We start from the raw sequence: 27,581 nt of genomic DNA on the forward strand, positions 1-27,581 counted from the left end.
TAAGTGTCTGCCTTTGGCTCAGGTCATGATCCCAGGGTCCTGGGATTGAGCCTCGAATCGGGGTCCCTGCTGAGCATCTCCCTCTCCTACTCCCCCTGCTTGTTTTCTCTCTCTCACTGTGTCTCTCTCTATCAAATAAAGAAAATATTTTTAAAAAGCAACCAACCAAACAAAGAAACACCCCCCAAAAAACAAAAAAAAACTTTGATGAGGGCCACATCTAGAGAGGAAACTTATCCATATTAGGAGTAGTGACACGGTTTTTTTTGGAAGGTCTCATTTCTGTTACATTTGTTGAGAAGCATTTCTGTGCTTTGTGGGTACCTGCTCTGTAAGTGGACTAGGAAACACACTATTATAATTTGAGTTTCTAGGGAACAAAGATGCAGAGCTTTGGTTCTCCATCAGGATGGGGTCCTCAGGAAATCCACTATAGGGGTCCTCATTATTCAAAAGTAAATGGTGCTCTCCAAAGGGACCCCTTGAAATTGTTTCTAAAACTTCATTTATCGATTTATCTCAATAAGTGAAATTAAAATGATGAAAGTAAGAATTTTTTTTAAGATTTTGTTTATTTATTTGAACAGACAGAGATCACAAGTAGGCAAAGAGCAGGCAAAGAGGCAGGCAGAGAGAGAGGAGGAAGCAGGCTCCCCGCTGAGCAGAGAGCCCGATGTGGGGCTCGATCCCAGGACCCTGAGATCATGACCTGAGCCGAAGGCAGAGGCTTTAACCCACTGAGCCACCCAGGCACCCCGAAAGTAAAATTTTTACATGCAACAACATTTAGATTATATTTGCTACCTTGACGTAATTCTAAAACAAAAAAAATTCAGACACAATTTTTCCTACAAAAACTATATGATAACATATTAGACTTTGCACAGTGGGATCAGAAAGAGGATTAATTTTGAAAAAAATATTTAAGGACTATTTAGTTTTTTTTTTTTTAAAGATTTTATTTATTTATTTGACAGACAGAGATCACAAGTAGGTAGAGAGGCAGGCAGAGAGAGAGGAGGAAGCAGGCTTTCTGCGGAGCAGACAGCCCGATGTGGGGCTCGATCCCAGGACACTGGGATTCTGACCTGAGCTGAAGGCAGAGGCTTTAATCCACTGAGCCACACAGGTGCCCCGACTATTTAGTTTTTTGAAGGACGTCTCTCTCTCTCTTTTTGCCTTGTTTCCCCACCCCATATTTTTATTAAGGCATAATTTACATACAGCATAATGTCCCCTCCTAGTCTGTAGTTCCGCGTTTGTTTGTTTTTTTTTTTTACAAACTCAGCCATTTCTACACAACTAGACTCAAGCTACAGAGCTGTTCTACCATCCCCCCACATCCCCTCACGACTCTGGAGTCAACCCCTCTGTCCACCCCAACCTCTGACAGTAGATGGTCTGTTCTTCTCTTCGGCATATGAACTGCCAGAGCGAGCACCTGTTTGTCTTTCTGGCAGTCGGGAGGTAGATTCAAAGTAAGGTGGGATGAGGACAGTGTTCCCCATGGAAGACACTGGTGGTGTTCCTACGCTGCCTTTCCAGATCATCTTGCCTTGGTTAACACTGTCAGAGAAAGTGCACGAACAGACCCGGGCCTTGGGCACCATTGCCCGGATGCTGAGGTTTATTTGCAATTTCCCGGAGCTGTCGGTGAGTGCCTGGGTTGGGGGGGGGAGACCGACCCATGGGCCTTGCCTCTCTGAATGTGGGCCACCTGGCAAAGCCTGAGCACCTTATTTATTGGTCTATTTATTTAGTGTGAGTACCTTTTCTGCTTCTATGGGATAGTGCCCTTGGCTAGTAAACTCTATTGTGTAGTCATAGCTCAGTCTTGGTGGGAGACCTTGGCCTGGAGGGCTGGGTTGGGCCCATAGCTTTCCATCGGCTGACATATTTGAGGTGTCTGACTGCCCCATTTCCGTGGGTATTGATCCGGCCACACGGCCATACTTGGAGAAAATGGTCTCCACATCTGACTTCTTCACCACAGCTGTGTTGAGGTTTCCGATGAAGACCCGCGAGTTGATAGACTTGGGGTCATTCTTGTTAGTTACGTTGCTTGTCTGGATCTTCAAGGACATGGTGGCCACTAGTACCATGCTCCCCCACTCCAGGACAGAGTGTGGAGTTGGTGGGGCGAGGGGCCACACACAAGCACATACCTTAGTGATGTGGGAAGAAAGGGGAGGTTGGAGGGGGACGACGGTCATGGTGGGGAGGAGCTCCTTGCAGGATGGCGGGAAGGTAAGTTTCCTCTTCCTGGCAGGACATGACGGAGTTCTCCATGAGTGGGAAGCTAGTCGGCATCTTAGGCCTGTTCTGCATGAACACCGACTATGAGATCAGCACAGGGGCCTCGGAGGCATTGCATTACTTGTTCAAAATCCTTGTGCTTCACAGAAGTAAGTGATACGAGCTGGGCCGTTGCGTGGCTGCCGCTGTGGGGACCCTCTGAGTGACAGGAGCAAACCAGTACGGGTCCCTGAGTGCCGACCTTGTGTCTGGCACACCAGAGAGCAGTTCTCTCCTGCAGGGGCAACTGGAGTAAACAGGCTTTATCTAAAAGAACGCCAACGCCATGCAGATGCAACACCCTGTTTTAAAAGATTCTAGAAGATCCTTGGAAAAAAGGGGGAGCTAGGTTCACAGCCCCCCATGAGATCCCATCACTTCTGCTGGGAACAAACTTGGGAATCTTTGTTCTAGACCTTCTCTGCCCCAGAAAACAAAAAAACAAAAAAACAAACAAAAAAACAAAGATACAGACAGCCACACACACTTAGAGAGGTGCCAGAGGGATTTGCAAGTATGCCCTAATGGGAGTTTCAGAAACCTTGGCTTTTTAGGATTCATTAAAATGTGCTTCCTGTTTTGCTCAGCTGTCAGGGTGAGGGGTGGGGACGGTGGGGATGGTGGCATGGGTACAGGAACAGCAGGGCCAGTGGACCAGACTGCCTCCCCAGAGACAGTCTCCCTCCACCCATCAGCCTGGCACTAGGGAGGCTCTCCCTATTCTGCTGGGCAAACGTTACTCCTCCTGTTGAACCTTGCTGATCTCTGAGGTTTGGAGGGGAAGGGAGGGAGGGTGTGTTGCTTTCTCCCTGTTAAGGCCCTGCCCTGTAATTGTTGTTTTTGGACCGGAGGTGTGAGACAGAAGACAGAGGTCGTCCTGAAGGACTTGCAGAAGCATTTCCGGGGAGGATGTTTTGCCAACATACAGAGTCTCACTATGGTAACCCTTGCCTTCCACCGTGTGTGGGGTGCCCAGATGGGGAGCGTCCAGAGGGGAGAGAAAGATGACTGAGTAGTGATTACAGACGGCCTGGCTGGGACCACAGAGGACTACCGCCCCGACACAGGGAACGGCCCCTAAATTTTAAGATCTCGTGGACAGCATGCTGGAGGGATAAGGCCCACTGCCCTAGCTTCACTTGAGTTGACTGAAGTTGGAGGGTCATTGAGAGAGTTTGTAAAATAAGGGCACAGTCAACCCCATCCCCCACCCACAGATTGTGCTCCTGGCCCTTTATCTGTGACCTCGCTTTAATTCTATAGGCGTATTGCTGGTCTTAGCAATGGTGTCTCCAAGCTTAGTCTACTTCAGCCATGGCGGTTAGATATCCAAGAATCCTTCTTCCTTCTTTCCCTCCCCTCACGTTCCACATCCAGTTCCATCCTCCATCTGTCCATTGTCATCCTGGATGGGAAGAAATTTCATTCATGCTGCCCCGGCGCCACAGCGGCTCTTCTGACTCTGTTCACCACTAGTCTTGGGCCTCCTGCTGATGGCCTTGTTTCTTTTTTCTTTTTTTTTTTTTGAAGATTTTTATTTATTTGACAGACATAGATCATGAGTAGGCAGAGAGGCAGGCAGAGAGAGAGAGAGCAGGGAACCAGGCTCCCAGCTGAGCAGAGAGCCCAATGTGGGGCTCGATCCCAGGACCCTGAGATCATGACTTGAGCTGAAAGCAGAGGCTTAACCCACTGAGCCACTGAGGTGCCCCGATGGCCCTGTTTCTGACCGTGCTCCTCACCACACCATTTTCCACACTGTCCTCAGAGATTTCTCAAACGCACATATCATCATATTATTCCCCTTTGGACTTTGCCCAGATTCCCCATTGTTCTTATCCTAAAGACCAGACTTCAAGCAGCCAGGGACGCCTGGCCCGATGTGGCTCCTGCCCAGCTCCCTCACCTCATCTTATCTGGATCCCCCCCCCCAAGTCCAGGTTCCTTGCAGGGCACAGTGACTGGACTGAACTCCTCTCTCTCCAGGACTTTGCACAGTCTGTTCCCTGCCTGGAACTCTTCCCCCATTTTCACCAAGTATGGACTTCAGAGGTACTTCTTCTAGGAAGACTCATCTAATCTTGCAAGTCTAGCTTTGGTCTCCCCACTGTGTCCCTTACTGGCACTTCCCACTTGGCACCATGAATATCTATTTACTTGCCCTGACCAGACAGTAATTTCCTTGAGGGCAAAGGCAAGGGGTGTCTTGTGTGTGGGCTTCCTCCCCAGCTCCCAGCCTAGAACCAGGCAGAGTCGAGATTCTCTTTCTTGTTTGGGTGAATAAGCATCCCTGGGGTGTGTAGATCCAGAGACACGAGGCACACCTGGTGTAGACCACAGTAGTCACTATTTCCCTTGGAATGCTGTCAACTCACTACACATCAGAACTCATTTCCAAATGGTATCACCTAATTACATTCCAAATCCAAAACAGAAATGCCTTTTCATTGTTCTCTTGTACCGTGTTGTCTGGACCCTTGTTATTACCTGGGGATCCTGGTCTCACACCATAGAATAACCACATACGGGCCAGGGGTGTCTCCACTGGACCCAAGTTGACTGGTCTCTTTGGAGTCCGGGGGTTTTGTGCAGTGCCAGAGTGGGATGCTGACATTGCAGAGACAGCTGTTGCTCCTCTTTCGTCAGTTCTTCCGGAAATACCTGACCCCTGAAGAGAGAGCAGATGTGCTAATGGTGTCAATGGAGGCCATGACCAGTGCCAACAGGAAAGATGCCTTCGCAGCTTCCAAGATGCTAAAGATGATCCTGAAGTACTCTATGCCAGAAATTGGGAAGGTACCAGCTCTGAAGGGCTTAATGGTTCAAGGTCAATTGAAGATTCTTCCTCTCTGTTTTGGATCTTGTTCTCTTTTATTTCCTACTGGTTGGGGTTTAAGGAATTGAAATCCTGTAACTCAGAGGAGAAAAAGTTAAATGAGGAGTTGTTTGTAATTGTGTAAAAGGCCCTTCCATGGGAAAGGATGCCTTTCCATGGGAAAAGATATCTCCACATCTATCAGAAAGGGAAGAATAGAGTCAAATCTATAGCAGGAGACTACTGCCTGCGGGGTCCCAGGACCAAGAGAGAACTGTTATCCCTTCTATTTCCAAATAGTATGTTAGGTCTGTGGGTGCCTTCTTCATTCAGGTGGAAGAATGTACAGTCAAGGCAGAGATCAGTCTATCTACTGATCAATCTATCCATCTATCTATTGATCTATCAATCTATCTCATGTATCTGTATTTCATATGTACATATGAATTTATGAGACATTGACATGAATCAGAGATGGAATGCAGGGGCTCTTTTGTCAGAGGTGGGACTGGTTCTCAGTGAAATCGAGATAGCATAGTTTATCTTTGTCCCTTAATATCCCATTTTTAAAGGTCTTATGGATTGATAGATTTACTCTCATCTCATTGGCCTAACTTACTCCTCTATCTTGGTTATGACATCTCTACAATAGGTCCAGTTATCTCAAGCCTTAGCCTCACCACCCTCTCTGGCCTGGAGAGCCATCTGAATACCTCAGAGCAGATCAGGAGTAAGCTCTTTGAGCTGAAGGCCACCCCCGATGTCAACCACTGCAACCTCCCACTCAATGCCTGTAACCCCTTCTGGAACATTCCTAACTCTTGAATAGTCAGACTTTCCTGAAAGCATTTTTGGGAAGCTCACAACCTTAAACGATAGCTCATTCTAATTTGTGAATCACTTTCATTATTAGAAAGTTCTACCTTATTGTGAGCTGAAATATTCATCTCCACAGTTTCTAGTCCTTGGCCCAAGTTTGCTTTTTAGACTTACGCAGAAATCAATTAATATTCAGGTTTTATTAAAAGTGGGTGCCATGCACTCTGCTAGCCTTCCTTGTCCACATGTTATTCTACCGAATTCTTACAGCTGGTCTGCAAGGAAGGAATGGTTTTCTTTTTAGAAATGGGGAAAAGTCTCAAGGAGGCTAAGAGCCTTAGTAACTGAAGTTTCTTGAACACTTCTTGTGTAATAGACACTGTTCCAAACAATGTAGGTGTATTAGCTCAGAGCCATTGAAGTGGGTAAAGTTGTTCTCATTTTCTATATGAGGAAGTAATGCATGAGAGGATGAAAAACTTGCCAAGGTCATACAACTGGTAAGCAAGGAAATGAAGTTCAAATTCAGGCAGTGTGACTCCAGGGCCTGTGCTGTTCACCAGTAGGCATCCTGCTGAGTGCACACGGCTAGTAAACCATAAGGCCTGAGCCCCGGCCTTCCCCTATAATATACTTGATGTCTCCTATCCCCACATCTCTGAGTTACTCACCCCCAGACACTTGCTTCATTCCTCACGACATGGTTTCCAGGCATGACTTGAGTGATCCTTCCCTTCTGCTCTTTATTTTCCCCCTCCTAAAATATGGGGGACAGAAGAGCCCCCAGCCACACAGGCGTGGCAGGACCAGAGTTGGGCACTGACGGGTGGGGACTGGTTTGCATTGGTGTGTGACCATACACACACTTTATACAGAAGGTGCTTGGTTATGTGCCTCTTGATGAGCTGGGGCTGTGTCCAGAATGAAACTTGCTCCTCCTTCCCCCACTTCAGGTGCCAGAAATCATCCAGTACATTTACCACAATGTGAACAACATCACTGAAACCACAGCCCAAGGGACCATAGAGAAGATCCTTTACCTGCTGGCCCAGACCTACACTGATGAAGTTATTTTGACACTATTTAAGATGGAGGATCAGTCACAAAGGTAGGTGACCATCAATTCCACCCACCGGCCGCCGACAGTCTTCTAATTTGCCTACTCTTAAAATGTACCCAATTTTTAATACAAGCAGGTTCCTTACTTATTTGGAGGCAGGATGATTGTCAAAGTAATATGGGCTTATTGCAGCAAATTTGAAAGCATGCAAAATTTTGAAAAAGTAAAAAAAAAAAAGTCATATTGGTTATCACCAAGTATAATTTATAATGTCTACTTTTATTTATTTTTATTTTTTAAAGATGTATTTATTTGAGAGAGAGATAGAGAGATAGAGAGCATGCGTGAGTGGGGGGAAGGGGCAGAAGGAGAGGCAAATAGAGAATCCCAGGCAGACTCAGGCAGACCCCCCACTGCACTGCTGAGTGCAGAGCCCCATGCAGGGCTTGGTCCCGTGATCCTGAGATCATGACCTGAGCTGAAATACGAGTTGGTCACTTGACTGAACCTCCCAGGCACTCCTAATTTATCTATATTTAAAAAAAATTTTTTTTAAAGATTTATTTATTTGTTTGTTTGACAGAGAGCAAGAGATAAATATTTGTGTACAGTTTTTCTTTGTATGGATATCAGCTTTCTTTTTTCTTGAATAAATTCCTAGGAACTGCATTGCTGGGTAATATGGGAAGTATGTATGTTTAACTTGAAAAGGAACTGCCAGACCGTTTCTCATGTGTAGCTTTCCCATTCCCACCAGCAACATAAGGAAGTTCCAGTTGCTCCCATTCTTGTTCACACTTGGTATTTACACTGAGAAAAAAAAAAAAAATTAGTCATTCTACCAAGTGTGTAGTGGCATCTCATTGTCATTTTAATTTACATTGCCCTAATTTATTTATTTAAAAAATTTTAAAGGTTTTATTTATTTATTTGACAGAGAGAGATCATAAGTAGGCAGAGAGGCAGGCAGAGAGAGTGGGGGTGGGGGGGAAGGAGGTCCCTGCTGAGCAGAGAGCCTGATGCAGGGCTTGATCCCAGGACCCTGAGATCATGATCTGAGCTTAAGGCAGAGGCTTAACCCACTTAGCTACCCAGGCGCCCTTGCCCTAATTTAATTGCAGCAAATGATGATGAGCATGATTTCATGTGTTTACTTGCCATCCGCATAACTTCTTTGTTCAAGTACCTAAATCTCATACTCCTTTCTTAATTGAGATGTTTGTCTTCTTATCATTGAGTTTTGACAGTCCTTTATATATTATGGCTATAAGTCTTTTCGCCAGTTATATGATTTTCAAATATTTCTCTCATTTTGTGGATTATTTTTCATTCTCTTGAGGGTCTTTGGCAAAGTTCTAAATTTGATGGAGTCCATTTTATCTTTTTTTTTCCTTCTATGGATTGTGTTTAAGGTCATAGATTTTCTCCCATGTTTTCTTCTAGGAGGTTTGTACTTTCATGTGTTCTATGTAAGTGTGTGGTTCAGTTTTGGTTGATTTAGGTATGAGGATCTGAGTCTAGGTTCAGCTTATTGCATATAAACATGTGAATCTAGAGTTTCATTTGTTGGAAGTTTTTAAACTATGGATTCAATTTATTCAGTAGGCATAGGGCCACTCAGATTATCTATGTCCTCTTCAGTCAGTGTTGTTAGTTCATGTGTTTCAAGGAATTGTTCTATTTCATCTAAGTTATCTTATTTATGATCAAGGAGTAGGTCATAGTATTCTTTCATTAATTTTGAATGTCACTAATGATTTCCCCTCTTTCATTACTGATATTGGTACCTTTTGTCTTCTCTTTGCGTTTTGGTCAGTTTGCTGACCAAAAGCAGTTTGCTAATGTTATTGATGATTTCTAACAACCAGCTTTTATTGCTCTTTCCCTCTGTTGTTTTTCTGCTTCCATTTTATTTATTTCTGCTCTTGAGAATTTCCTTTGTTCTGCTTGTTTTGAATTTAATTTGGTCATCTTTTTATAGTTTCTTAAGGTAGAAAAGTAGATTAGTGATTTGAGAATTTTTTTTTTCTTAAAGAGTTTATTTATTTGACAGGCTGATCACAACTAGGCAAAGAGGCAGGCAGAGAGAGAGAAGGAAGCAGGCTCCCCACTGAGCAGAGAGCCCAATGCGGAGTTCCATCCCAGGACCCTGAGATCATGACCTGAGCTGAAAGCAGAGGCTTAACCCACTGAGCCACCCAGGCACCCCTGATTTGAGAACTTTTTTTAAACAAACATCTTAATATGATCTATTTCCCTCTAAGCATAGCTTTAGCTGCATCCAACACTTTGTGATATGTTGTATTTTCATTTTCATTCAGTTCAAAAATCTTTTCTAAGATTCTACTTAGAAGTGTTGTTAGGTTGTTAGTTTGTTAGGTATGTACACATTTATGATTTCTACATCTCGATGAATTGACTCTTTTAACATTAGTTAATGTCCCTCTTCAAACTAGTAGTATTTATTGTCTTAAACTTTACTTTGTTTAACATTAATATGGCTAGTTATTCTTTCCTTTGATTTGCCTTTGCATGGAATATCTTTTTCATTCTTTTATTATTTTATCTATAATAGGTTTTTTGTATACAGCATATAGTTGGGTCCTGTATTTTTATCTGATTTAACTATCTCTACCAATTACATTTAATGTAATTGATGATGTGGTTAGATTTTTTTTAAGTTTTATTGAGCTAGAGTTGACATACATCACTATATAAATTTCAGTTGTACAATATAATGGTTTGACTTACATATATTTTGAAATGATTACTGTAGTAAGTTTGGTTAGCATCATCATCTCATACAGGAAAAAAAAAGAGAAAGCAAAAAAAATTTTTTTTCCTTGTAATGAGAATGGATATATAGATAGGTTGGATTTAAGTCTACGACTTTATGATTTGTTTTCAGTTTGTCTCCTCTGTGTTTTGTCCCAATGTTCTCGATTTTAGTGGGTCTTAGGATTCTTAACATACCTAAATTTTCATAGTCTATGTAAAGTTGATATTTTACAACTTCAAGAAAATGTCGAAGCTTTCAGCATACTGAACAGAAAGCCCGATTTGGGGCTTGATCCCAGGACCCTGGGATCATGACCTGAGTCAAAGGCAGAGGCTTAACCCACTGAGCCACCCAGGTGCCCCACAAGAATTTTTTTTTTAATATTGGTTTTTGGAAGTTTGATTATGTTGTGTCGGGGCATGGTTTCTTTGAGTTTATCCTTATTCCTTATTCCTTTTCCTTCCCTACTTTATCTCTCAGTTATGATATTATATCTAGCACATTATTATATCTAGCACATATTATATCTAGCACATTAAAGAAACACACCAAAAAATGTTACAACTTTTGCTTTCAATAATCATACTTATTTTTAAACTTGTGAGAAAAACAGTCCATTACATTTGCCCCAGTATTTACCCATTCTTTTTGCTCTTCCTTCATTATTGAAGTTCCAAGTTTCCTTCTGATAAAATTTCTCCTCAGCTTGAAAAACTTCTTGTAGCATGTCATTCAGAACAAGTCTGCAGGTGACAAATACCCTTAGTTTTTTCATCTGGGAATGGCTTGATTTTACCTTACTTTCTAAAGAATATTTTTATTGGATATAGAATTCTCGGTTGATAGTTTTTTTTCCCCCTTATCACTTTAAATATGTTATTCCATTGTCTTCTGGACTGTATGGTCTCTGATGAAAATCTGCAATAATTCAAACAATTTTTCCAATATGCAATGTGCTATTTTTTTTTCCTCGCTGCTTTCAATATTTTTTAAAAATATTTTATTTATTTATTTGACAGAGAGAGATCACAAGTAGGCAGAGGCAGGCAGAGGCAGAGAGAGAGAGGAGGAAGCAGGCTCCCCACTGAACAGAAAGCCCGATTTGGGGCTTGATCCCAGGACCCTGGGATCATGACCTGAGTCAAAGGCAGAGGCTTAACACACTGAGCCACCCAGGTGTCCCACAAGAATTTTTTTTTTTAATATTGGTTTTTGGAAGTTTGATTATGTTGTGCCGGGGCATGGTTTCTTTGAGTTTATCCTTATCCTTATCCTTTATTGTTTGAGCTTCACTGAACTTCTTGAGTCTGGTATTACACCAAATTTGGGGGCATTTTAAACCATTATTTCTTCAGATACAATTTCTGCACCAGTATCTTTCTTCTCTGAGATTCTAATGACAAGAATATTAGACTTTTTTTTTTTTAAGACTTTATTTATTTATTTGACAGACAGAGATCACAAGTAGGCAGAGAGGCGGGGGATGGGGGGGTGGGGAAGCAATCTCCCTGCTGAGCAGAGAACCCAATGTGGGACTTGAACCCAGGACCCTGGGATCATGACCTGAGCTGAAGGCAGAGGCTTTACCCCACTAAGCCACCCAGGTGCCCCGAATATTAGACTTTTTGATGGTGTCTCACAACTACCTGGAACCCTGTTAATTTTTTTTTATTTGTTTTTTTCAGATTGTGTAATTTTTGTTAACATAGCTGCAAGTTCATAAACTCTTTTATCACCTCTAATTTCGTATTGGTCCCAGACAGTTAATTTTTATTTCAGGTATTTTATTTTTCAATTCTAAAATTCCCATTTCATACTGTTTTTCTTTTAATCGTTTTTAATAGCTTTGCTGAGAACATCTGTCTTTTCATTCATCCCAACAATGTTCATCTTTACCTCATGGAGCATGTTTAAAATGTCTACATAAAGTCTTTATCTGGGGAAAAAAAATGTCTTCAGTTGCTAATTTCAACATCTTGGTAACCTCAGGATTGGTATCTGTTGATTATTTTTTTTCCTTGAGAATTGATCACATTATCTTGTTCTTTGTATGTCAATTAAATTTGGATTGCAGTCTGGACATTTTTAATATGATGTTTTGAGGCTCTTGGTCTTATTAAATTCTCCTGTATATATATATATTTAACAATCAACCTGGTGTATGGGTTAGACTGCAAGTTCTGCCTCACCTTCTCTTGGATGTAATTTCAATGTCTGTTAAGTCCTTTAAATCTTTTGCTATGCTGCTTTGTTTTGGGTCTACACATAGACCCTTGCTTCTCAAGGGTCATTTAGGTCCACCCTGTGCAGGCGCAGCTAAGGAGTGATTCCAGAACTTACTTACGTGTTGGCTTGTTTACAGAATTAGGAATGCCTCTGTCTCTCGCTCTTTTTTCTTTGGATTTCTCCCACCTTCTGGCTTCCAGGAACATCTTTTCCAAGTCCTCTATCTAGAAAGTTGGGTTTTCTCTTATAATTTACTGCTTGTGCCAATACAATTGTACAACTGGGTCCATGTTTAGGGCGGTAACATGAGAACAGAGGTAGAGAGAAAAGGGGTTTCTCCCTTCCACACACACACATACCCTCTGGGACACAACTTCCCTGTTTTCTTGCAGTTGCCACCTCCATTTCCACCACAAAGTGGGCTTCTGGAGGAATCCTCAGGACAGGGTTGGGAGAGGAAAGAGATGAAGATTCTACCCATTCTTTCATAAAGTCACAAGTCCTAGGGTCCCGTTTTCCTAGGCCTTCTGCCAGAATGAGAGAGTTTTACTCAGATTTTGTGTCATGTGCCTGCTGCTTAGTTTAACACCAGGACAAGCTTCAGGTCCAAGTTGGGAGATGAAAGAGAAAAGAAATCAGGGAAACTCATCCAGTAAGAGTTGCTTTTTAAATTGGTGCTTTCTGGGGTGCCTGGGTGGCTCAGTCGTTAAATGTCTGCCTTCAGGTCAGGTCATGATCCCAGGACCCTGGGATCAAGCCCCGAATTGGGCTCCGTGCTCTTCAGGAGACCTGCTTCTCCCTCCCCCACTCCCCCTGCTTGTGTTCCCTTTCTGCCTGTCTCTCTCTCTCTGTCAAATAAATAAAGATCTTTAAAAATATGTTGCTTCCTTCCCCAATCCATCTGCTATTAATAATTTTCAAAAACAAGTAGTTGGTTTTCATAATTGACCTGTGTTTTTTGTATCAGTCAGGGGAAGTGAGGGAAAGGAATGTGTTTGCTTGGTCTTGGCCAGCACAGCACTGACAGAAAATAATTTCTTTGTAAAGAAATTAAGAGGGGCGCCTGGGTGGCTCAGTGGGTTAAGCCTCTGCCTTTAGCTCCGGTCATGATCTCAGCGTCCTGGGATCGAGCCCCACATCGGACTCTCTGCTCAGCGGGGAGCCTGCTTCCCCCTGTCTCTCTTTCTGCCTGCCTCTCTGCCTACTTGCGATCTCCGTCTGTCAAATAAATAAATAAAATCTTAAAAAAAAGAAATTAAGAAAATTAAGAGAACCTTAATCTTAGGGAAATTAAGATTTTAATGTCTAATAAGTATCAGGTAGGTAAGGAGAGCTTGGACAAGGCAACAGAGAGGACACCACAGGAGGCTCTTCTGACTGATCTGCAGCTTTGAAGTGTGGCCTGAGAGAGTCTCTCATATCAGGATCTCAGGTCAAGAGAACATCTCCGGGTTTAGCTCTGTGTGAGAGGACAGAGGATGCGGAGGTCTGGAGATGATGACAGTGAAAGGAGAAAAAGAGAGGGGCTAGAATCCTGGGCAAAGGAGCTCAGAATCCCTTTCCCTGGAAGCCCTGGAAGGTGACCCTGTTGGTGGGGTTCTGCCTCTACAGAGTGGTTCATAAGCCCTGGGAAATCCTGGCATCATTCCCCAAAGGCTATGAAGTGATCATGGAATTTCTGATGCAGAAACTGACTCCATACCAGAAATCAAAGGAACAGGAGACCAGCCACAGGATGGAGATCTCTCCGTTGATAGTATGGAGGGGCCCATGGAGGGGGCAGGGTGCTGGGTGCTGGGTGCTGGGTGCTGGGTGGGGAGCCTCCTGGTGTCCTGCCCCACATTGCCTTGAGCTCTTGGGGCTTCTTCCTTTTACATATCCATGTTTGGTTGAACATCCTAATGACAGAGTCTTATGGTAGTTGGAGGGAGGGTTTTCTAGTTGTCTCTGCCTCGTAGGGTGACAGAAGAACTAGCTTCTCCGTCTCCCTGGGTGAGCTTAGGTAAGACAAACACCCCAGTATGCCTTAACTCTCCAAGTCTATGAGAGAATAAAACCACCACCACAATGATGAGACTATTCTAACATTCTAGAAATTTCTTCTTATTTTCTTGGCTCACAATAATTTAGTTTTTGACTTGCTCTGGCAGCGTGGGCTTTTCTGGGCCAGGCCATCATGGTGATAGGTTATGGGCAAAGATTTCATGGGGACAGGGCCTGAGACATAAAGTCGATGATGACCCTGCTCTCCTCCTCACCCTCAGGCCACCAGGGCCATCCAAGAGCTCCTGCTTGAACCGAGTCGGCGGATGGAGATTCATACCTTCTTCTCCTCCCTGTTTATGGCCTTGCTCTTCCGGATCTCCTTTCTCGTGCTTGAAGAGGACACGGACATCCAGGATGAGCAGCATATAACCGGATGGGTGGACCCTGTCAGGTACCGTTGGCCTCTGGGCCAGAGTTCCTAGTGACCGCGCTCCAGGGCCCATCTGGCAGCCATGTCTGGTTATTCTCCTCTTACGTGCCTACCTTGGTCCCAGGCTGCTGGTTTGGGAAACCTTGTCATACCTCCTGTGTAGGGCACAGAGTGTGCTCCCCATACATCATTTCAACAAGTCTCACTGGACTTTTGAGAAAAGGCTCTTTATTTCTGACTTCCTGAGCTGATGCCAAGATTCTGTTCCCAAGTGACATCAGTATAGCGGATAAAACAGCGCCTCTGAGCTCCACTCTCCACCTTCTGTGGGCTTTCTGCACCACCTCAGGGACCCCCACATCTCTCTTGGGCTTGGATTCTCATTTGTGAGATGTTAGCCCGGGTCTCTCAGGGTTGTGCCACTACCAGTGGTTCATGATTTGCATAGACAGGCAGGTGCAGGTGAGGGGAAGGAGCACAAATGGTGGGGAGGACTTCCGGTCTGCTTTCTGCCTTTTCTCCAGTTGCAGCATAGAGGCCCTGAAGACCTTGATGCTAAGTACCGGGTATGGAGACCACGTGTCTTACGTTCAGAAACTTGGGGGCTGGGAGCTGCTCACCAGTCCCGAAAGACACTATGAGGGGGTCACTCTGCTGGCCAGGTAAGCCTCACCCTTGTCCCTGGCCAGACGACCTCCCATCCTGTTGGCTCTCTCCTGGGGCCCAGGCCTGCTCCTGAGCTCTCTGCTCTCATCGGCAGGACCATGGTCATCAAGAACTGTTGGCACAACCGCCCCATCTTCAGTTTCATCATCAGCATGCTCCAAGACCTGAACTACAGGAATCACTTAACGGCCTTCGTGTTCATGACTGAAGTGAGTGGTTCTTGGTGGGAGGAGGGCGGGTGAGAGTGGTGCCTCTGGAAGGCAGCTGTACCCAAGGGACACCTCCAGGGATGGCTGGTGGAGGAAGGGTGGCCTACTTCACTGTGGCTCCCTATCCCACAGAAGGGCCGGGGGACACGGTTAATGACAGTTAGGTACCTTGAGTCACAGACTTGCAAAGTACCTGGTGTAATTCCTCCTTGAATCTTAAGGCAGCTTAGCTCTGTCCCAACCTCATGGGAAGTCCTAGCTCTTTCCTTCAGCCACCTTGACCTTCATTAGCCTTTGAAATGAATCTTTACTCAGTACTACTGATTGACTCCATGTATTTCAGCCATTTGGCAGGAAAAAAAGGTGTAGAAAATTTAGAACATGTGAAAACAAACTTTAAAAATTATAAAACCATTAATGGGCACAATACCCAGGGGAAACCACTTTTAGCTTTTGGCCTATTTGGAGGGGGGCTTTGTGTGTGTGTATGTGTTTCATATCTAACATCATTCTCTACTAATACTGTATCTTGCTCTCTTTAAGCATCTTCAAACATAAATTATAACGGTAATGTAATATTTCATCACAAAGATGTTCTATAATTTATTGGACAGTTTTTTCTGGTTTTACTATTTACACTTTTACTATTTACTATTATAAATAACATTGTAGGGGACATCTCTGTGCAAAAGACTTTGCCCATATTCCAGATTATTTCTTTAAATGTTGACTATAAGTAGAAGCATTGATTGAAGAAAAATATGAATGTCTTCTAGGATGTTTTTACATTAATGCCAAATTATTTTCCAGTAAAATTGTACCAAATTATTCTTCCACCAGTAGTATCTGGGAAAGGTTTGGGATTTTTTTGGCTCACTGTAGCTTTAAGTAGGCTCCCTTCAAGATTCAAGCCACCTGATTTTTTTTTTTTTTTTTTAACATTGAGCAAAACTACGACCATGACCATGACAGAAGACAATGCAGGGCTGCTACTGGAATCTAAGCAGATATTGCCCTGACCTGGGTTGTAGGCGGTGGTCTAGCTGGAAGGTACCCAGGGCCATGAGCAAGTACACGTGCACTGACAGGGGGTGCTGGTATACGTATTCAAGGATGTATGTTGTGTTGCCAGAACCCCTGCTAGGGATGTGGGAATGTGGGTGTAGGGTCCACAGCTCTGCCTGGAAGAGGGTGCTTAGCTCAGTGGGCCTCATGTCACTAGGGAAGCTGTTTCAGTGCAGATTCCTGGGCCCTATCCCCAAAGCGTGCATTTGGTGGCTCTGGAGCAAAGCCCAGAAGTCTTCGGTTTTCTGTCAACAGTCCAGTGGGTGTTGCAGTGCAGGTTTTGAGGAACTAGTGCAGGGTGCAAGCCTCGGGGCGGCGGGGAGCACGGCAAGACGGATGTCACGCTCTGTAGAGCAGTAGCTCTGACCTCTGGCTGCCTCAGAATCCTCTGGGCAGCTTTAAAATATGCTAATCCCAAAGCACAATTTCACCCCCTCTCTTGACTTCCTGCCTTGAGATTCTACTTGAACTGGTCTGGGATCAAGTCCAGGTGTCGGTTTATTTTAGAAGTTCCCAAGTTTAGAGCTGCATTCTAGAAACACAGCTAGGATCGACATCCGCTCTAGAAGCTCCCCCAAACGCATAAAACCCAAATGAAGCAAGTGGGCGTGTGGATAACAACTATTCATCTGCCACCGTTACTGGATTTGCAGGCTGGGGAGCTTGGAGGGAGGCGTCGGCAGGCCGGGGGAGAAGGCTGAGGCCCCACCAAAGGAGATGAGGGAGCCTTGTTCCGAGCTGTTCACCCGAGCCAGTTTTAAAGTGGAGAACCAATGGGGTTTTATGTAGCTGCTAAGACAGCTGAGCACAACCTATAAACAAGAGGCACGAGCTCGAAATGCTTTCTAATATTTCACAGCCCCTTGCAACTTCCCTGCTTCCTTACTCTCGAATGACCCCAAGTAGAAACACTGAAAACAGGGCCACATACATTCCTTCATGGCACTCAAGGAAAAGGTGAGCTCACTGACACTGATTTCCACGGCAATTCTGAAAAAGACGTTAATATTTCTGTTTTGTAGAGGATGAAACTGAAGCTCAGAGTTTGAGAACCATGCTGGGCTAATGCGTAAATTACACGGGTCCCTGGGGGCTGTCAATCAAAGACAGGTGGAAATGCCGCTCTGTCCACGGGAACGTTTTTGCCAGTAGAATCGCACCCACGAACACAGACATACATTTGTTTGTATATGCACACACACAAAAGCAAGTTCCTCTGGTTTAAATGTATCTGATTCGTTTTGTCTTTTAAAATTTTTTATTTCAAATGACATAGAGACCCACATAAATTTTATGTAAATATACAAATGAAATCACGTTGCGCTATTTTTTTTTTAAATTGTAGCCTTTAAAAAAAAAATCTTTCCTGTTTTTGCTTCTCTCCCTTCTACTGTATCATTTCTACCTGCCACCTCTTCCTCTCCGAAAGGATATCAAATATGTATCCTTCCATATTTTTCTCCATGGTCAAATAAGCTGTACACAGCTATGGATAAATATCTGGTGCATGTCTTACTTTTCTCCTCTATAGCTCCCCTCATCAAAGATGCCTGAGGAAAACCTGTAGAATGGATGAATGACTTCTGGAATAATGGAGTGTGAAGTTATCTCCCAAATATGCTTTGGCCTCTTTACCTGGCTTTCCAAATCCTTAAGAACATCTCTTTTTTTTTTAGATTATTTATTTATTTATTTGAGAGAGAGGGAGAGAAAGAGCATGAGAAGGAAGCAGGTAGAGAGAGAAGCAGACTCCCCATGGAGCTGTGAGCCCGATGTGGGACTCGATCCCAGGACTCCGGGATCATGACCTGAGCCGAAGGCAGTCACCCAACCAACTGAGCCACCCAGGCACCCCAAGAACATTTCTTTATAAATAGAAATCTAGATTCAAGGTCACTGGGAATTTGTGTTCTCCTTGCCCATTATTTCAGTTTTCTTGGTCTTCTTTTGCCAGCTGCTCCGGTGCCCAGGGGTGGCGGCCATAGCAGATGAAGCCACTCTCCACATCTTGGCAGACTGGTTCCAACATGAGGAGCTCACCACGGTGAAGCTCTTGCTGCAGATGGTGGTGACCTTTGCAAAGCACGGGAACATGGTAAGATGGAGTGGGGGTCAAGGGTATTCTCTCAAGAGATCTTGTCACCCAGAGAAGCAAGTGAAAGGCCCGGAGCTCCGGTGTGTCGTTATAGATGAGGTAGACCACATTCTTGGGACTGGGCGGAGGAAACCCTCCTGAAGCCAGCACTGGATACAGGGGTCGAGGACCTGAGCCATTCATGCTCAAAAGAGGAGGTTTTCCCATGAGTCATTTCAGAGTTAAGGTCAAGTTAATTCCAAGAGCCCAGGCCATCCAGGTGTCCCAGGGACCAGAGATGCTAAGGGCAATGGAGCTGAGAACTTCTGGGTATAGTGGGAGGAGGGCTCTCCTCGGCCTTCTCCCCTTTTCCCAGGAGGACAGAAGTCCTCCTGGGCAGCTCCCCGCGACGGCCACCCATTTACCAGCCCCGTCCCCGTCCCAGGATGAAACGGGGTAGAGTGTCGCAGTTCTGGCTTTCATTTGTGGAGCCTCTTGAATAGAAATGTGAGTCCCTTGACGTGGCAAGAGTCGTTCCCTGGATGTCTCCTTTCCTGAGCAGCCGTCACTCTGCAGGTGCGACAGTTCCGTGTCCTCCAGCCCTACGTGCTGAACTGCTGCTACTCCCTGGACAGTGACATTGTCACGGAGACTTTCGCGGTGCTCAAGTATCTCACGCAGCTCCTCAGCTGGCGGCAGAACGCCTCCTTCTTCGTTCAGCTCTCTTTCACGCTTGGGCCCTTCTTTGAGGAGGTGAAGCCCTTAGCGGGGTCATTTCCCTTCTCTGGGGGTCCAAGGGAGTCGGGCAGAATTATCTGGAAAGGCCCCTGTCACCTGAATGGGAGGCTGTTCTGGAAAGGTCTGCTTGTGTATGTCCTCTTGGGTAATGGCTATGAAAGGCGGGAGACGTATTGAGAGCAGACAACAGTGACCAGGGAGAACGGGGATGTGGTAGGATCACAGCAGATCGCCGGGGAAGGAAGTGGGCATGGCAGTGTGTCCTGGGAGCGGGAGCTCGGGGGCCACTGATCCCCACTGGGTGGACACAATTGGAGGTGTCTTCTCTGTGTCTGTGTGTGTCTTCTCCCCAAGGAGTCAGAGCACCTGCGCCTGATGGCCTTTGAGACCTACAGGGCTCTCTTGGCTAAGGTCAAGAGGAGAATGCTTGTCTTCCCCTTGAAGTACCAGGTCCTCAACTTGATAGTCCCCCTCGTGCTCCACCTGGAGGATGTGAATATCAGTGTGGCTCAGGTGAGAGGCTGTCCCGGAGCCCGGTCTTCTGTCGCCGGTCATGGGAGGTAGATGCTAACAGGTGTTAAGCACTAAGGAAGGGGCTGTAGCGAAATTGAAAGATGCTGGAGGAGTCACTTTGTCTCTGACCTTGCAGAGTTGCAGGGAGGGACCAGGTGTGACCAGATGCTTGCACCAGGGGTTTCTCTCCCTCCCGGCTCTCTCCAGCCTGGCCACCCACACACCATGGAATGCCCTGGGTGGGAAGACTCCAAGGAGGAAAATCGCAGCGTCTGGCACAGTGCCTCTCTCCGGTTCTCTGCCCTTGGCCTTCCCTCCAAGTTGTTCCCTGCATACTCCTTTGTGCTGAATTGAGTACACCTCACCACCACCATCACCAGCAGCACAGAGGTTCCCATGAGGCAGAACAGAGAGCCTGGCATTGGTCCATGTTTTGGGGGACCAGAGATGTGAATGGCAGCTGGGGAAAGTTGAAAAGTTTCTGATGTGGTTGGTAACAGGATTCTGGGTTTCCAGATGAGGTTACTTTGCCATGGCAAGGCTTCTGTTGGGTGCCGAAGCTGCTGGAAGACTTTGGTGAAATCTGTTTCAGAGAGTCTGTTTTGAGGTGTGGGAAGCCATGCTGTGGGTGCATGAGGCTGGGACGTGCAGAATTTCCCAGCAGCTGGGAAAGTCATTACAAGCAGGCGTCTTGACCTTCTTATTAGTGGGAAACAGTTGTAGACACAGCCAAGCTGCCTAGAGGACCCTGCCTCTCTCTGCACCCCTAGTCCATCTGGGTTCACTGGAGTCTTCCTTCCCTCCAGGACTGGACTCACTGCTGTCTGTCTCCCCTTCCTCATGCCCTTCTGTGTCTTCTCCCCGCCCTGTCCCCATAGCTCCTCATGCGGGGCATTCCTGTCTCTCCAGATCTGCCGGCCTGCGCTCTGCCACACGGCCGCCATACTGGGCTGGTCAAGGCTCAAAGTGATTTTTGCCGAGAAAGATGTATGGACGATCCTCAGAGCCCTGGTAAGGCAGCAGCTCCCTCACCACTCTGCTCCACGCAGGGAGGATGGGGTGGCCAACAGTCTGTTTCCTGAGCTCTCTGGGGTTTGCTGCAGTTCAACAATGAGGGGCTCAGGGAGCATCTGCTTTGTGCCCAGCACCTGGCCTTGGTTCCTGCCCTCCCATTGCTCCCTGTCCAAGTTGGGGAACTCGACACCCAACTAGACAAATTCAGAATACTGTGGTGAGAACTAAAACAGAGGAATGTACTTCATAGCACAAAGGAGATACCCAGCCCAGTCTGGGAGTAGAAGGAAGGCTTCCTGGAGGAGATGTCACGTGTGAAGAAGGGAAATGGAAAACAGGATATCACTTAGGCAAAGAGAAGGCTCCAGGAGTTAACACTCAGGGATCAGAGCAAAGCCCTCACTATGTTGCAGGGCCTTTGCATAGGTCATTTTCTGTAATTTGATCCTGAGAAATAAGGGCAGAAGAGCCTGGCGTCGGGGGAGCTATCAGTGGCTTGGAATCATGCGAGCACCGGCACAAAACTCAAATGCCTACAAGGCCATGAAGAGAACATTAATCAGACAAGCAGGTTGGGTAGCCCTGGAGAGGAATTGAAAATCCTGGGGTCCAGTGAAGGTAGCACCTCTCAGCACGGTCAGGCACCGCACAACCTTGTTCTAGTACATTCTCAGTAACTCCTCCTTTACTATCCTGAAATGAAATTCACATATATCCCAAAATGAATATAATGCCCTAACTCCAAAGGAGAAATGAACATAATTTTAAATCAAATAATGTGTAAGTATGCATGTAACACAATATAACATAAATGATGTAACTACATGACATGGCATGCTCTAACATGACATAATGGAATGTGATAAAACATAACATAAATAATAGATAGGAGGACCTGGGACCTATTTCTCTGGAGGACACGATGAGGTGGTTGACTCCTTGACCCTCTCTGTGGAACCTTTTTGACTTGACCTCTTACAAATGTGGAATGGTACTGGGCCGCTGTGTTGGGGACTCCAATGCCACAACAGTTGTGGCCCTTGGTGGTGGGACTTTTAGAGCGATGGACAATGTTTGGTGAAAGGCTACACGGAATGAAGTGCAGTCTTTCTTTGCTTCATATTGTAGATGCATCTCCAGGAAACCCAGTGTGTGTTTGAACTGTGAAAAAAATATCCTGTGTCTATGTAAAAGACAGGGTCAGCTTCTGGGCCCAGTTAATTAGAAATAGAGTTTTTGATACAAATATGCAGTGGGACATTAGAAATTAGGATATTCCCTCTCATCATTTTGCCCACCAAAACATCCCCCGTTCTATAATTCCCTTGGGACAGTATGGTCCCCAGCTGAGAGGACCTATTGAAAACCAACCTAAAAGAAAGAAAGAAAAAAAAAGAGAAAGGAAGGAAGGAAGGAAGAAAACCAACGTACTGGGTCTATGATATAGAGTGGGCTCAGTGTTGCCCAATTTTCCACTTTGTTAAGACAAGCAGGAGATCCTGATTTTAAGTGAAATTTGCCACATTTTCTTGGCAAATAATTTACAGTATTTGTGTGGAGCAAATGAAAAAAATCTGCAGGCTAGTTTTGACTCATGAACTGGAGGTGTGCAGTCTTGGCATGGGAAGCAGGAAGCAGGAGCTGGGGCTGTACTGTGCAGTGAGGGCTTGGGCACAATAAAGAGCAAGACTTCATGCTATAGGCAACAGGGAGCCACGGAAGTGCTCTAAGGAAGCGGTACCATGGTTAGAGAGCTGTGTGCTTTAGACAGATCAGCTGTTGCAGACTGGAGGATAAGTTCACATGGGACAGGACTGGGGTCCGTGGTTGAGAGGATCCAGGGAGAGAAGATGAGGTCATGAAGACAGACATGGAGGGATTAGCCAGGACTGGAGAGCTAATTGTTGTGAAGGTAAAGGTCAGCTCTTGGGTTTCTGACTTGGGTGAATGCTATGTTGGTGTCACAGACGGGGGTCAGGTACACAGAGGCAGGAGCAGGGGTGGAGAGGAAGATAGTGGCTTGTTTCCGTACATGTCAAGTTTGTAGAGCTGGGGAGATCTATCCCACTGGAAATAGATATAATCACCGAATCACTGAGGCTTGGAGAACAGAGCCGCACTGGAGATATGGATATGTGGACCCCGAGCTCAGGGGAATTGCATTAGCGGGAGAAGCGTCTGGTTTGACATCAGGATCCCAGGAAACCTCGGTTCCAAGTTTCCCATGAAGGAGACCAGGCAAGGAAACCAGGCCAAGAAACGGAAGGGGAACAAGAAGAGAGGAGGGTGGAGGTCCCTTAGGCAGAAGACAGATTCAGGAAGCGATGAGAGGTCGGCAGTGGGTGGTGACTGTAGCGGGAGTGGACATGCGTGTTGGCTTTGGACCATGGAAGCCAGGTCTGGGTCAGCAAGGTGGTCCAAGGAGACCAGGGTGCCAGAATCCACGGGTTTCTCAGGGTAACCTGAAGCCTGGGGGAGGTAAGCAGCGGGTGGGGCTCTGCCTTCACACCCCCTTCAACAGGAGCAGTCCCCCTTCTGTTGGTTCAGAACCTGAGGTTTCCTGTTAGGATTTTTATTTGAAGAAGAGTTGTGCTACCAAAAAGGCTTGACAAACCATGGATGTAGCCTCCTCATTTGAGAACTCAGGCTGCAGTATAAAGGGGGAGTAGGAGAGTCACTGGGAAGGATGCACAGGAGATGGGGTTAGGTACTTGCAAAAGGCAGAACATGTCATTCCCCAGAACCTTCAAGGGAGGGCGTCTAGATGAACGCAGAAGTGGGTGCCACCTAGACAGGGAAAGGAAGGTATCAAAACACTTAATTACATGTGGCCACGCTAGGCTCTGTTTAAATAGAAGGTTGTAGATCTAATTGATTCTATTGTCGCCTAGAGCAGATGACCTTGAGATGGAAGATTTTAAGCCAAGACATACATAAACAATATTGAAACAACTGGGTTCACTCCCCTATGGTTGGCGGAATGTGTGAGCGAACGATTGGGGTAAATCTTTTGGAGAGAGGTCCCCCTGTCAATCCAGGAAGGCTTCATGGAGGAAATAAGACTTCAGGAGTTCCCATTCCTTCAGGGCGCGAGGTGATGGGTGGTGTTGCATTTTTAAAAATAACTTATTTTTTTTTAAGTCATCTCTATACTTAATGGGGGCTCAAACTCGTGACCCCAAGATGAAGAGTTGCATGCTCCCGCAGTGAACCAGCTAGGCACCTCTAGAACGTTCCAATCAGGTTTTGCACTGAGAGGATGTCTCCAGACTGTGTGAGGGGGCAGGAGAGCTGGCGGTGGGCACCTTAGCTAAACCGGCTCGTCTTCCTGCAGCTGAAGCAGAAGGCGAACAAGGCCCCCTGGTTTCTGAAGCGGTGTGTGGCCTTCTTCAAGAGCCCGCAGGCCTCCATCCGCCAGACAGCCATACGGTTTGCAGGTACCCTTTCTCTCTTCTTGGAGCCACTGTGTCCTTGTCCCAGCGTCCTTCAAGCAGCCTGAGGCCTTGGGGGCACAAGGGTATAAGGGCCCGCGCTAATCCTGGAGGGTGGAGGGGCTTCCTGTGCAGCCCCCAGGACCATTCTGGCGATAGTCCACGTACTCCCCACCCATCCCCTCTGCCCCTCCTGTTCCTCCCCCTGCAGCAGGCTCCTGGGTGGGTTGGGTGACCTTTCCTACAGCGGAATGGGCCACGTCCTGGCCGGCCAGGCCAGCAAGGCTCCCAAGGGTCAGGGCGTCACGGTGTGGGTCCTGCTCTACTATGACGCTCAGAGGCTGGTGAGGACTGCTTCCTGCCACCCCAAGGAAAAACATCCTTAGAGCTGAGGCACCCCCTCCCCCTCCCCCAGCCCCATTTGCCGATGACCCTGAGAGGAGCAGGGGAATTAATATCTCCTTGTGCGAAAAGTCTGGACAAGGCCAGTTAGGGGGAGCGAGAGAAAACAAGGAGGGGTGTGTTTTGGGAAGAAACAGAAGAACAGGTCCAGCCGGGGTCCTGTGGTCCTTTGTGGGCCCCTGAGGTGTTCTGTGCGCTTCCATAGGCCAGATCATCCAAACCCTCGACAGGAAAGAGGTCGGTGATATGGAGGACGTATATGCAGGTGAGTGGGAACCCAGGCACAGCTCTTGGCAGCTTTTAAGGGCACCGCTGTTAGCGGGGAAGTCTCAGAAATGAGGGAAGATGGGCACGTGGCAGGCAAAAATGATCCTTGGAAAGAATGAAAAGGGAGGCTTGCCTTTAAGTCCTCTGGCTTTGGGGCGTGAGCCAGAGCCCCCTGCCCTCATGTTCCGTCACTAACTGACCCTCACCCTCACTGAACTCCAAGCTGTTCAGCAGCCAGAACCGTTGCTAGAACTCTAGAGAGGAAGGCCATCCAACTTTTTCTCACCTGGGGAACATAGGGTTCCCAGCCCTTCCAAGCCATTGTCCACACCTTCTCTGCCCATCCCTCTGAGACCTGCCAACCCCCCCCAACCAATGCCCCGCTCGTCCCTTTTCCTCTGTCTTGTCTCAAGCACCCTATCCCCGCACTGCTGCGTCCCCCGCTGCTGCCCAAATCTCTGGCTGCGCTCTCTGTGAAGTTGGAGGACTTTGCTCATAGCTGTTCTCTGGAAAAGAGGAGGGCAGAGGGGGCAGGAGGGGGGTGGTGGAGGGGGCCGAGAAGGTGGTTGTGGAGGCAGGACAAGAACAAGCCGGCCTCACGTCTCCCTGAGCCTGGGACAAGTATGTCCCCCTGCTTGTGACTGAGAAGGGTGGCCTCCTGGCGGGGATTCTCACTCATATTTTAAAAGCCACCAGTCCCCATCCCGCTGCACTGCCCCGTCTGCCAGCTCTGAGGGGCCCAGACCTGGCGCCCAGCCCAGCAGGCTGACTTTGTTCCAAGCACCTTAGCAGTCTCCGTGTTGCAGCCCTAAGGTCCATGCACGAAGACCCCGACCCCATGGTCAGCTGCCTCGCCACGCAGACCCTCTACATCCTGGAAGCCAAGGAGAAGCAGCTGGCCAACACCCCTACCTCCTGCTTCTGCAACCGGAGGCCTCGAAAGGGCCACTCCTGAGCCTGCGTCCTTGGGACCTGGCCAGGGCGGCTGTGACTGTGACAACCGCGACAGGGGGGCCTGGCTCCTGAGCCCCACCCTAGAAGTGGCTGTGTGCCCCCGCAGACCCTTTGTAATAAAAGGAAGAAGCATGAACTTCCGTGGAGTTGGTGTCTCCTGGCCTTTCCACTTTGTTCTGCGGGGCAAACCATTCGCCATGGGCTGCCTCCTTGGCGGCAACCATCTGGTCCAGGCTGGCCTCTCCCAGCTCTGCGGCCCCCACCATGCCCTTCGCCCACGTGGCCAGGTGATGGGAGGCTGAAGCGTGGAGACGCTGGCCATCAGCTTGAGCTACAGACTGGGAGGAAAGGGCATGCTGGGACATGGGAGGTGTTCTAGACCTCAGTGGCGCTGGGCGGGAGGGCATTAGTTGGCTCATAAAATATCCCGGGAGATCAGAGAGTTTGGATACCACGCATCAGGAACAGGGCGGTTCTGCAAAAACACCCGTGTGGTTGTCCCTTTGCGCAGCCGAGACCACAGCCCGGGTGACAGCATTTGGGTGGGGACATCAGAAACTCGGTCCCGTGTGTCCGGAGAGCCAGAGGTTTCCTCCTCCCACTCCGGCGGCTGAGCTGGGAGCTCACTCTCTCCCGGGGCTTCTGTTGGAATCTGTCTAACCCGGGGGCCCTCGGACAGTCCTGGAAGTTTACCCTCAGATCTGCACAGGCTTATTTGCTGCTCCCATGCCCCCATGCCCACCCCCACCTGCCTTTGGAGTCAGCCAGGCCCCAAAGCTGGGGGGACAGGGACAGTAACCAATGTCCTGAAAGGTAGGCTCCCCCACGGTCAAACGTGCTCTGACTTGGGACGGAGTGAGGGCCATGGTGAAGGAGGCTCCCTTGGGCTCTTGCCCTGCAGTGCCCAGCCTGTTGCCTGCATCGAACCCCCCGCCCCAGGAACGTGTGGAGTCCTCCCCTCATTCACTCTCTCTGCCCCCGCACGCCTCCCTTTCCGGGCCGCCACGATCCTCAGTGTTATGTCCACTGGGGGCCGCAGCCAGTGCCTCTTGGACCCGCACACACACTCCTCACGGCAGGTGACGCTCCAGCCCACACGGAGGTCTGCATTGGCCAGAAGCCGCTGCTCATGCACTCCCCTCAGCCTGGTCTCTGGGTCCCCCATCAGCAGCTGGGGGCCTCGCCATGGACGTGAGTGGGGAAGAGCACAGGACAGTGGTGGGCGCATGGTCCCTTCCCTGCCCTCCGAAGCACAACCAGGTCAATATGTCGGGATTGGACCCACTTCGGAGACTGTTCTGGATCCCCGCACAGATCACCCCGCTCACGTTGGTCAAGCCAAGCTTAAGAGGCACGATGGGAAGAGACCACGTGGGGGAAGGAATCTCTGTCCTGGAAGGAACATGGCCAAGTCTGCTGTCTTCTCTGGGCCTCCGCTCCTCTCATTTGTAAACTGAGCGAGAGGGCTGGGAAGAACCGTCTTTGATGATGCCACCCGGATTGACAGTGAAATGACTCCCATCAGATTCTGAGAGGGGCTATTACAGTCTAATTTCTCTCCTTCACATTGTTCTGTTTCCAAATTTCCTGTAATAAGCAGATATCACTATGATAACTTGGGGAAAAAAAAACAAATCTTACAAAAGAACAAAAGAACAAGGTCCTTTAACCGGGTGTTCCTGCCTCCCTACCGCTCAAGGCTTTGGCATCTTCAAGACACAGGGTGACCTGAGTTTGGAAAAACCACCTTCTGTGGCAAACCTGCGAGGCAAGGGGAGGGGCACCAGGGGTAGAACCAGCCGGCTGGAGTGCAGCCCAGGGTCCTGCTCTTGACAAGG

General features: G+C 47.4%; 1 protein-coding gene across 1 annotated transcript in view; it reads left to right on the forward strand.

The window, feature by feature from the left end:
* Nucleotides 1-25,842, forward strand: part of LOC309849961 (maestro heat-like repeat-containing protein family member 7) — a gene marked incomplete at its 5' end in the record, with an annotated part of 31,772 nt that extends 5,930 nt beyond the window's left edge. Inside the window, 16 exons of the mRNA XM_082703054.1 lie at nt 1,546-1,653; nt 2,270-2,405; nt 3,147-3,235; nt 4,942-5,091; nt 6,883-7,037; nt 13,606-13,750; nt 14,259-14,431; nt 14,935-15,072; nt 15,171-15,285; nt 18,305-18,445; nt 19,001-19,177; nt 19,517-19,675; nt 20,585-20,686; nt 24,024-24,126; nt 24,728-24,787; nt 25,596-25,842. Of these exons, the coding sequence (XP_082559180.1) occupies nt 1,546-1,653; nt 2,270-2,405; nt 3,147-3,235; nt 4,942-5,091; nt 6,883-7,037; nt 13,606-13,750; nt 14,259-14,431; nt 14,935-15,072; nt 15,171-15,285; nt 18,305-18,445; nt 19,001-19,177; nt 19,517-19,675; nt 20,585-20,686; nt 24,024-24,126; nt 24,728-24,787; nt 25,596-25,744 (2,100 nt within the window). The 3' untranslated portion in view covers nt 25,745-25,842. The remainder of the gene's footprint in view (nt 1-1,545; nt 1,654-2,269; nt 2,406-3,146; nt 3,236-4,941; nt 5,092-6,882; nt 7,038-13,605; nt 13,751-14,258; nt 14,432-14,934; nt 15,073-15,170; nt 15,286-18,304; nt 18,446-19,000; nt 19,178-19,516; nt 19,676-20,584; nt 20,687-24,023; nt 24,127-24,727; nt 24,788-25,595) is intronic.
* Between the last annotated feature and the right edge of the window lie 1,739 nt (nt 25,843-27,581).

This window comes from Mustela nivalis (assembly GCF_964662115.1).
Source record: "Mustela nivalis genome assembly, chromosome: 16".
In the NCBI taxonomy this organism is placed as follows: domain Eukaryota; kingdom Metazoa; phylum Chordata; class Mammalia; order Carnivora; family Mustelidae; genus Mustela; species Mustela nivalis.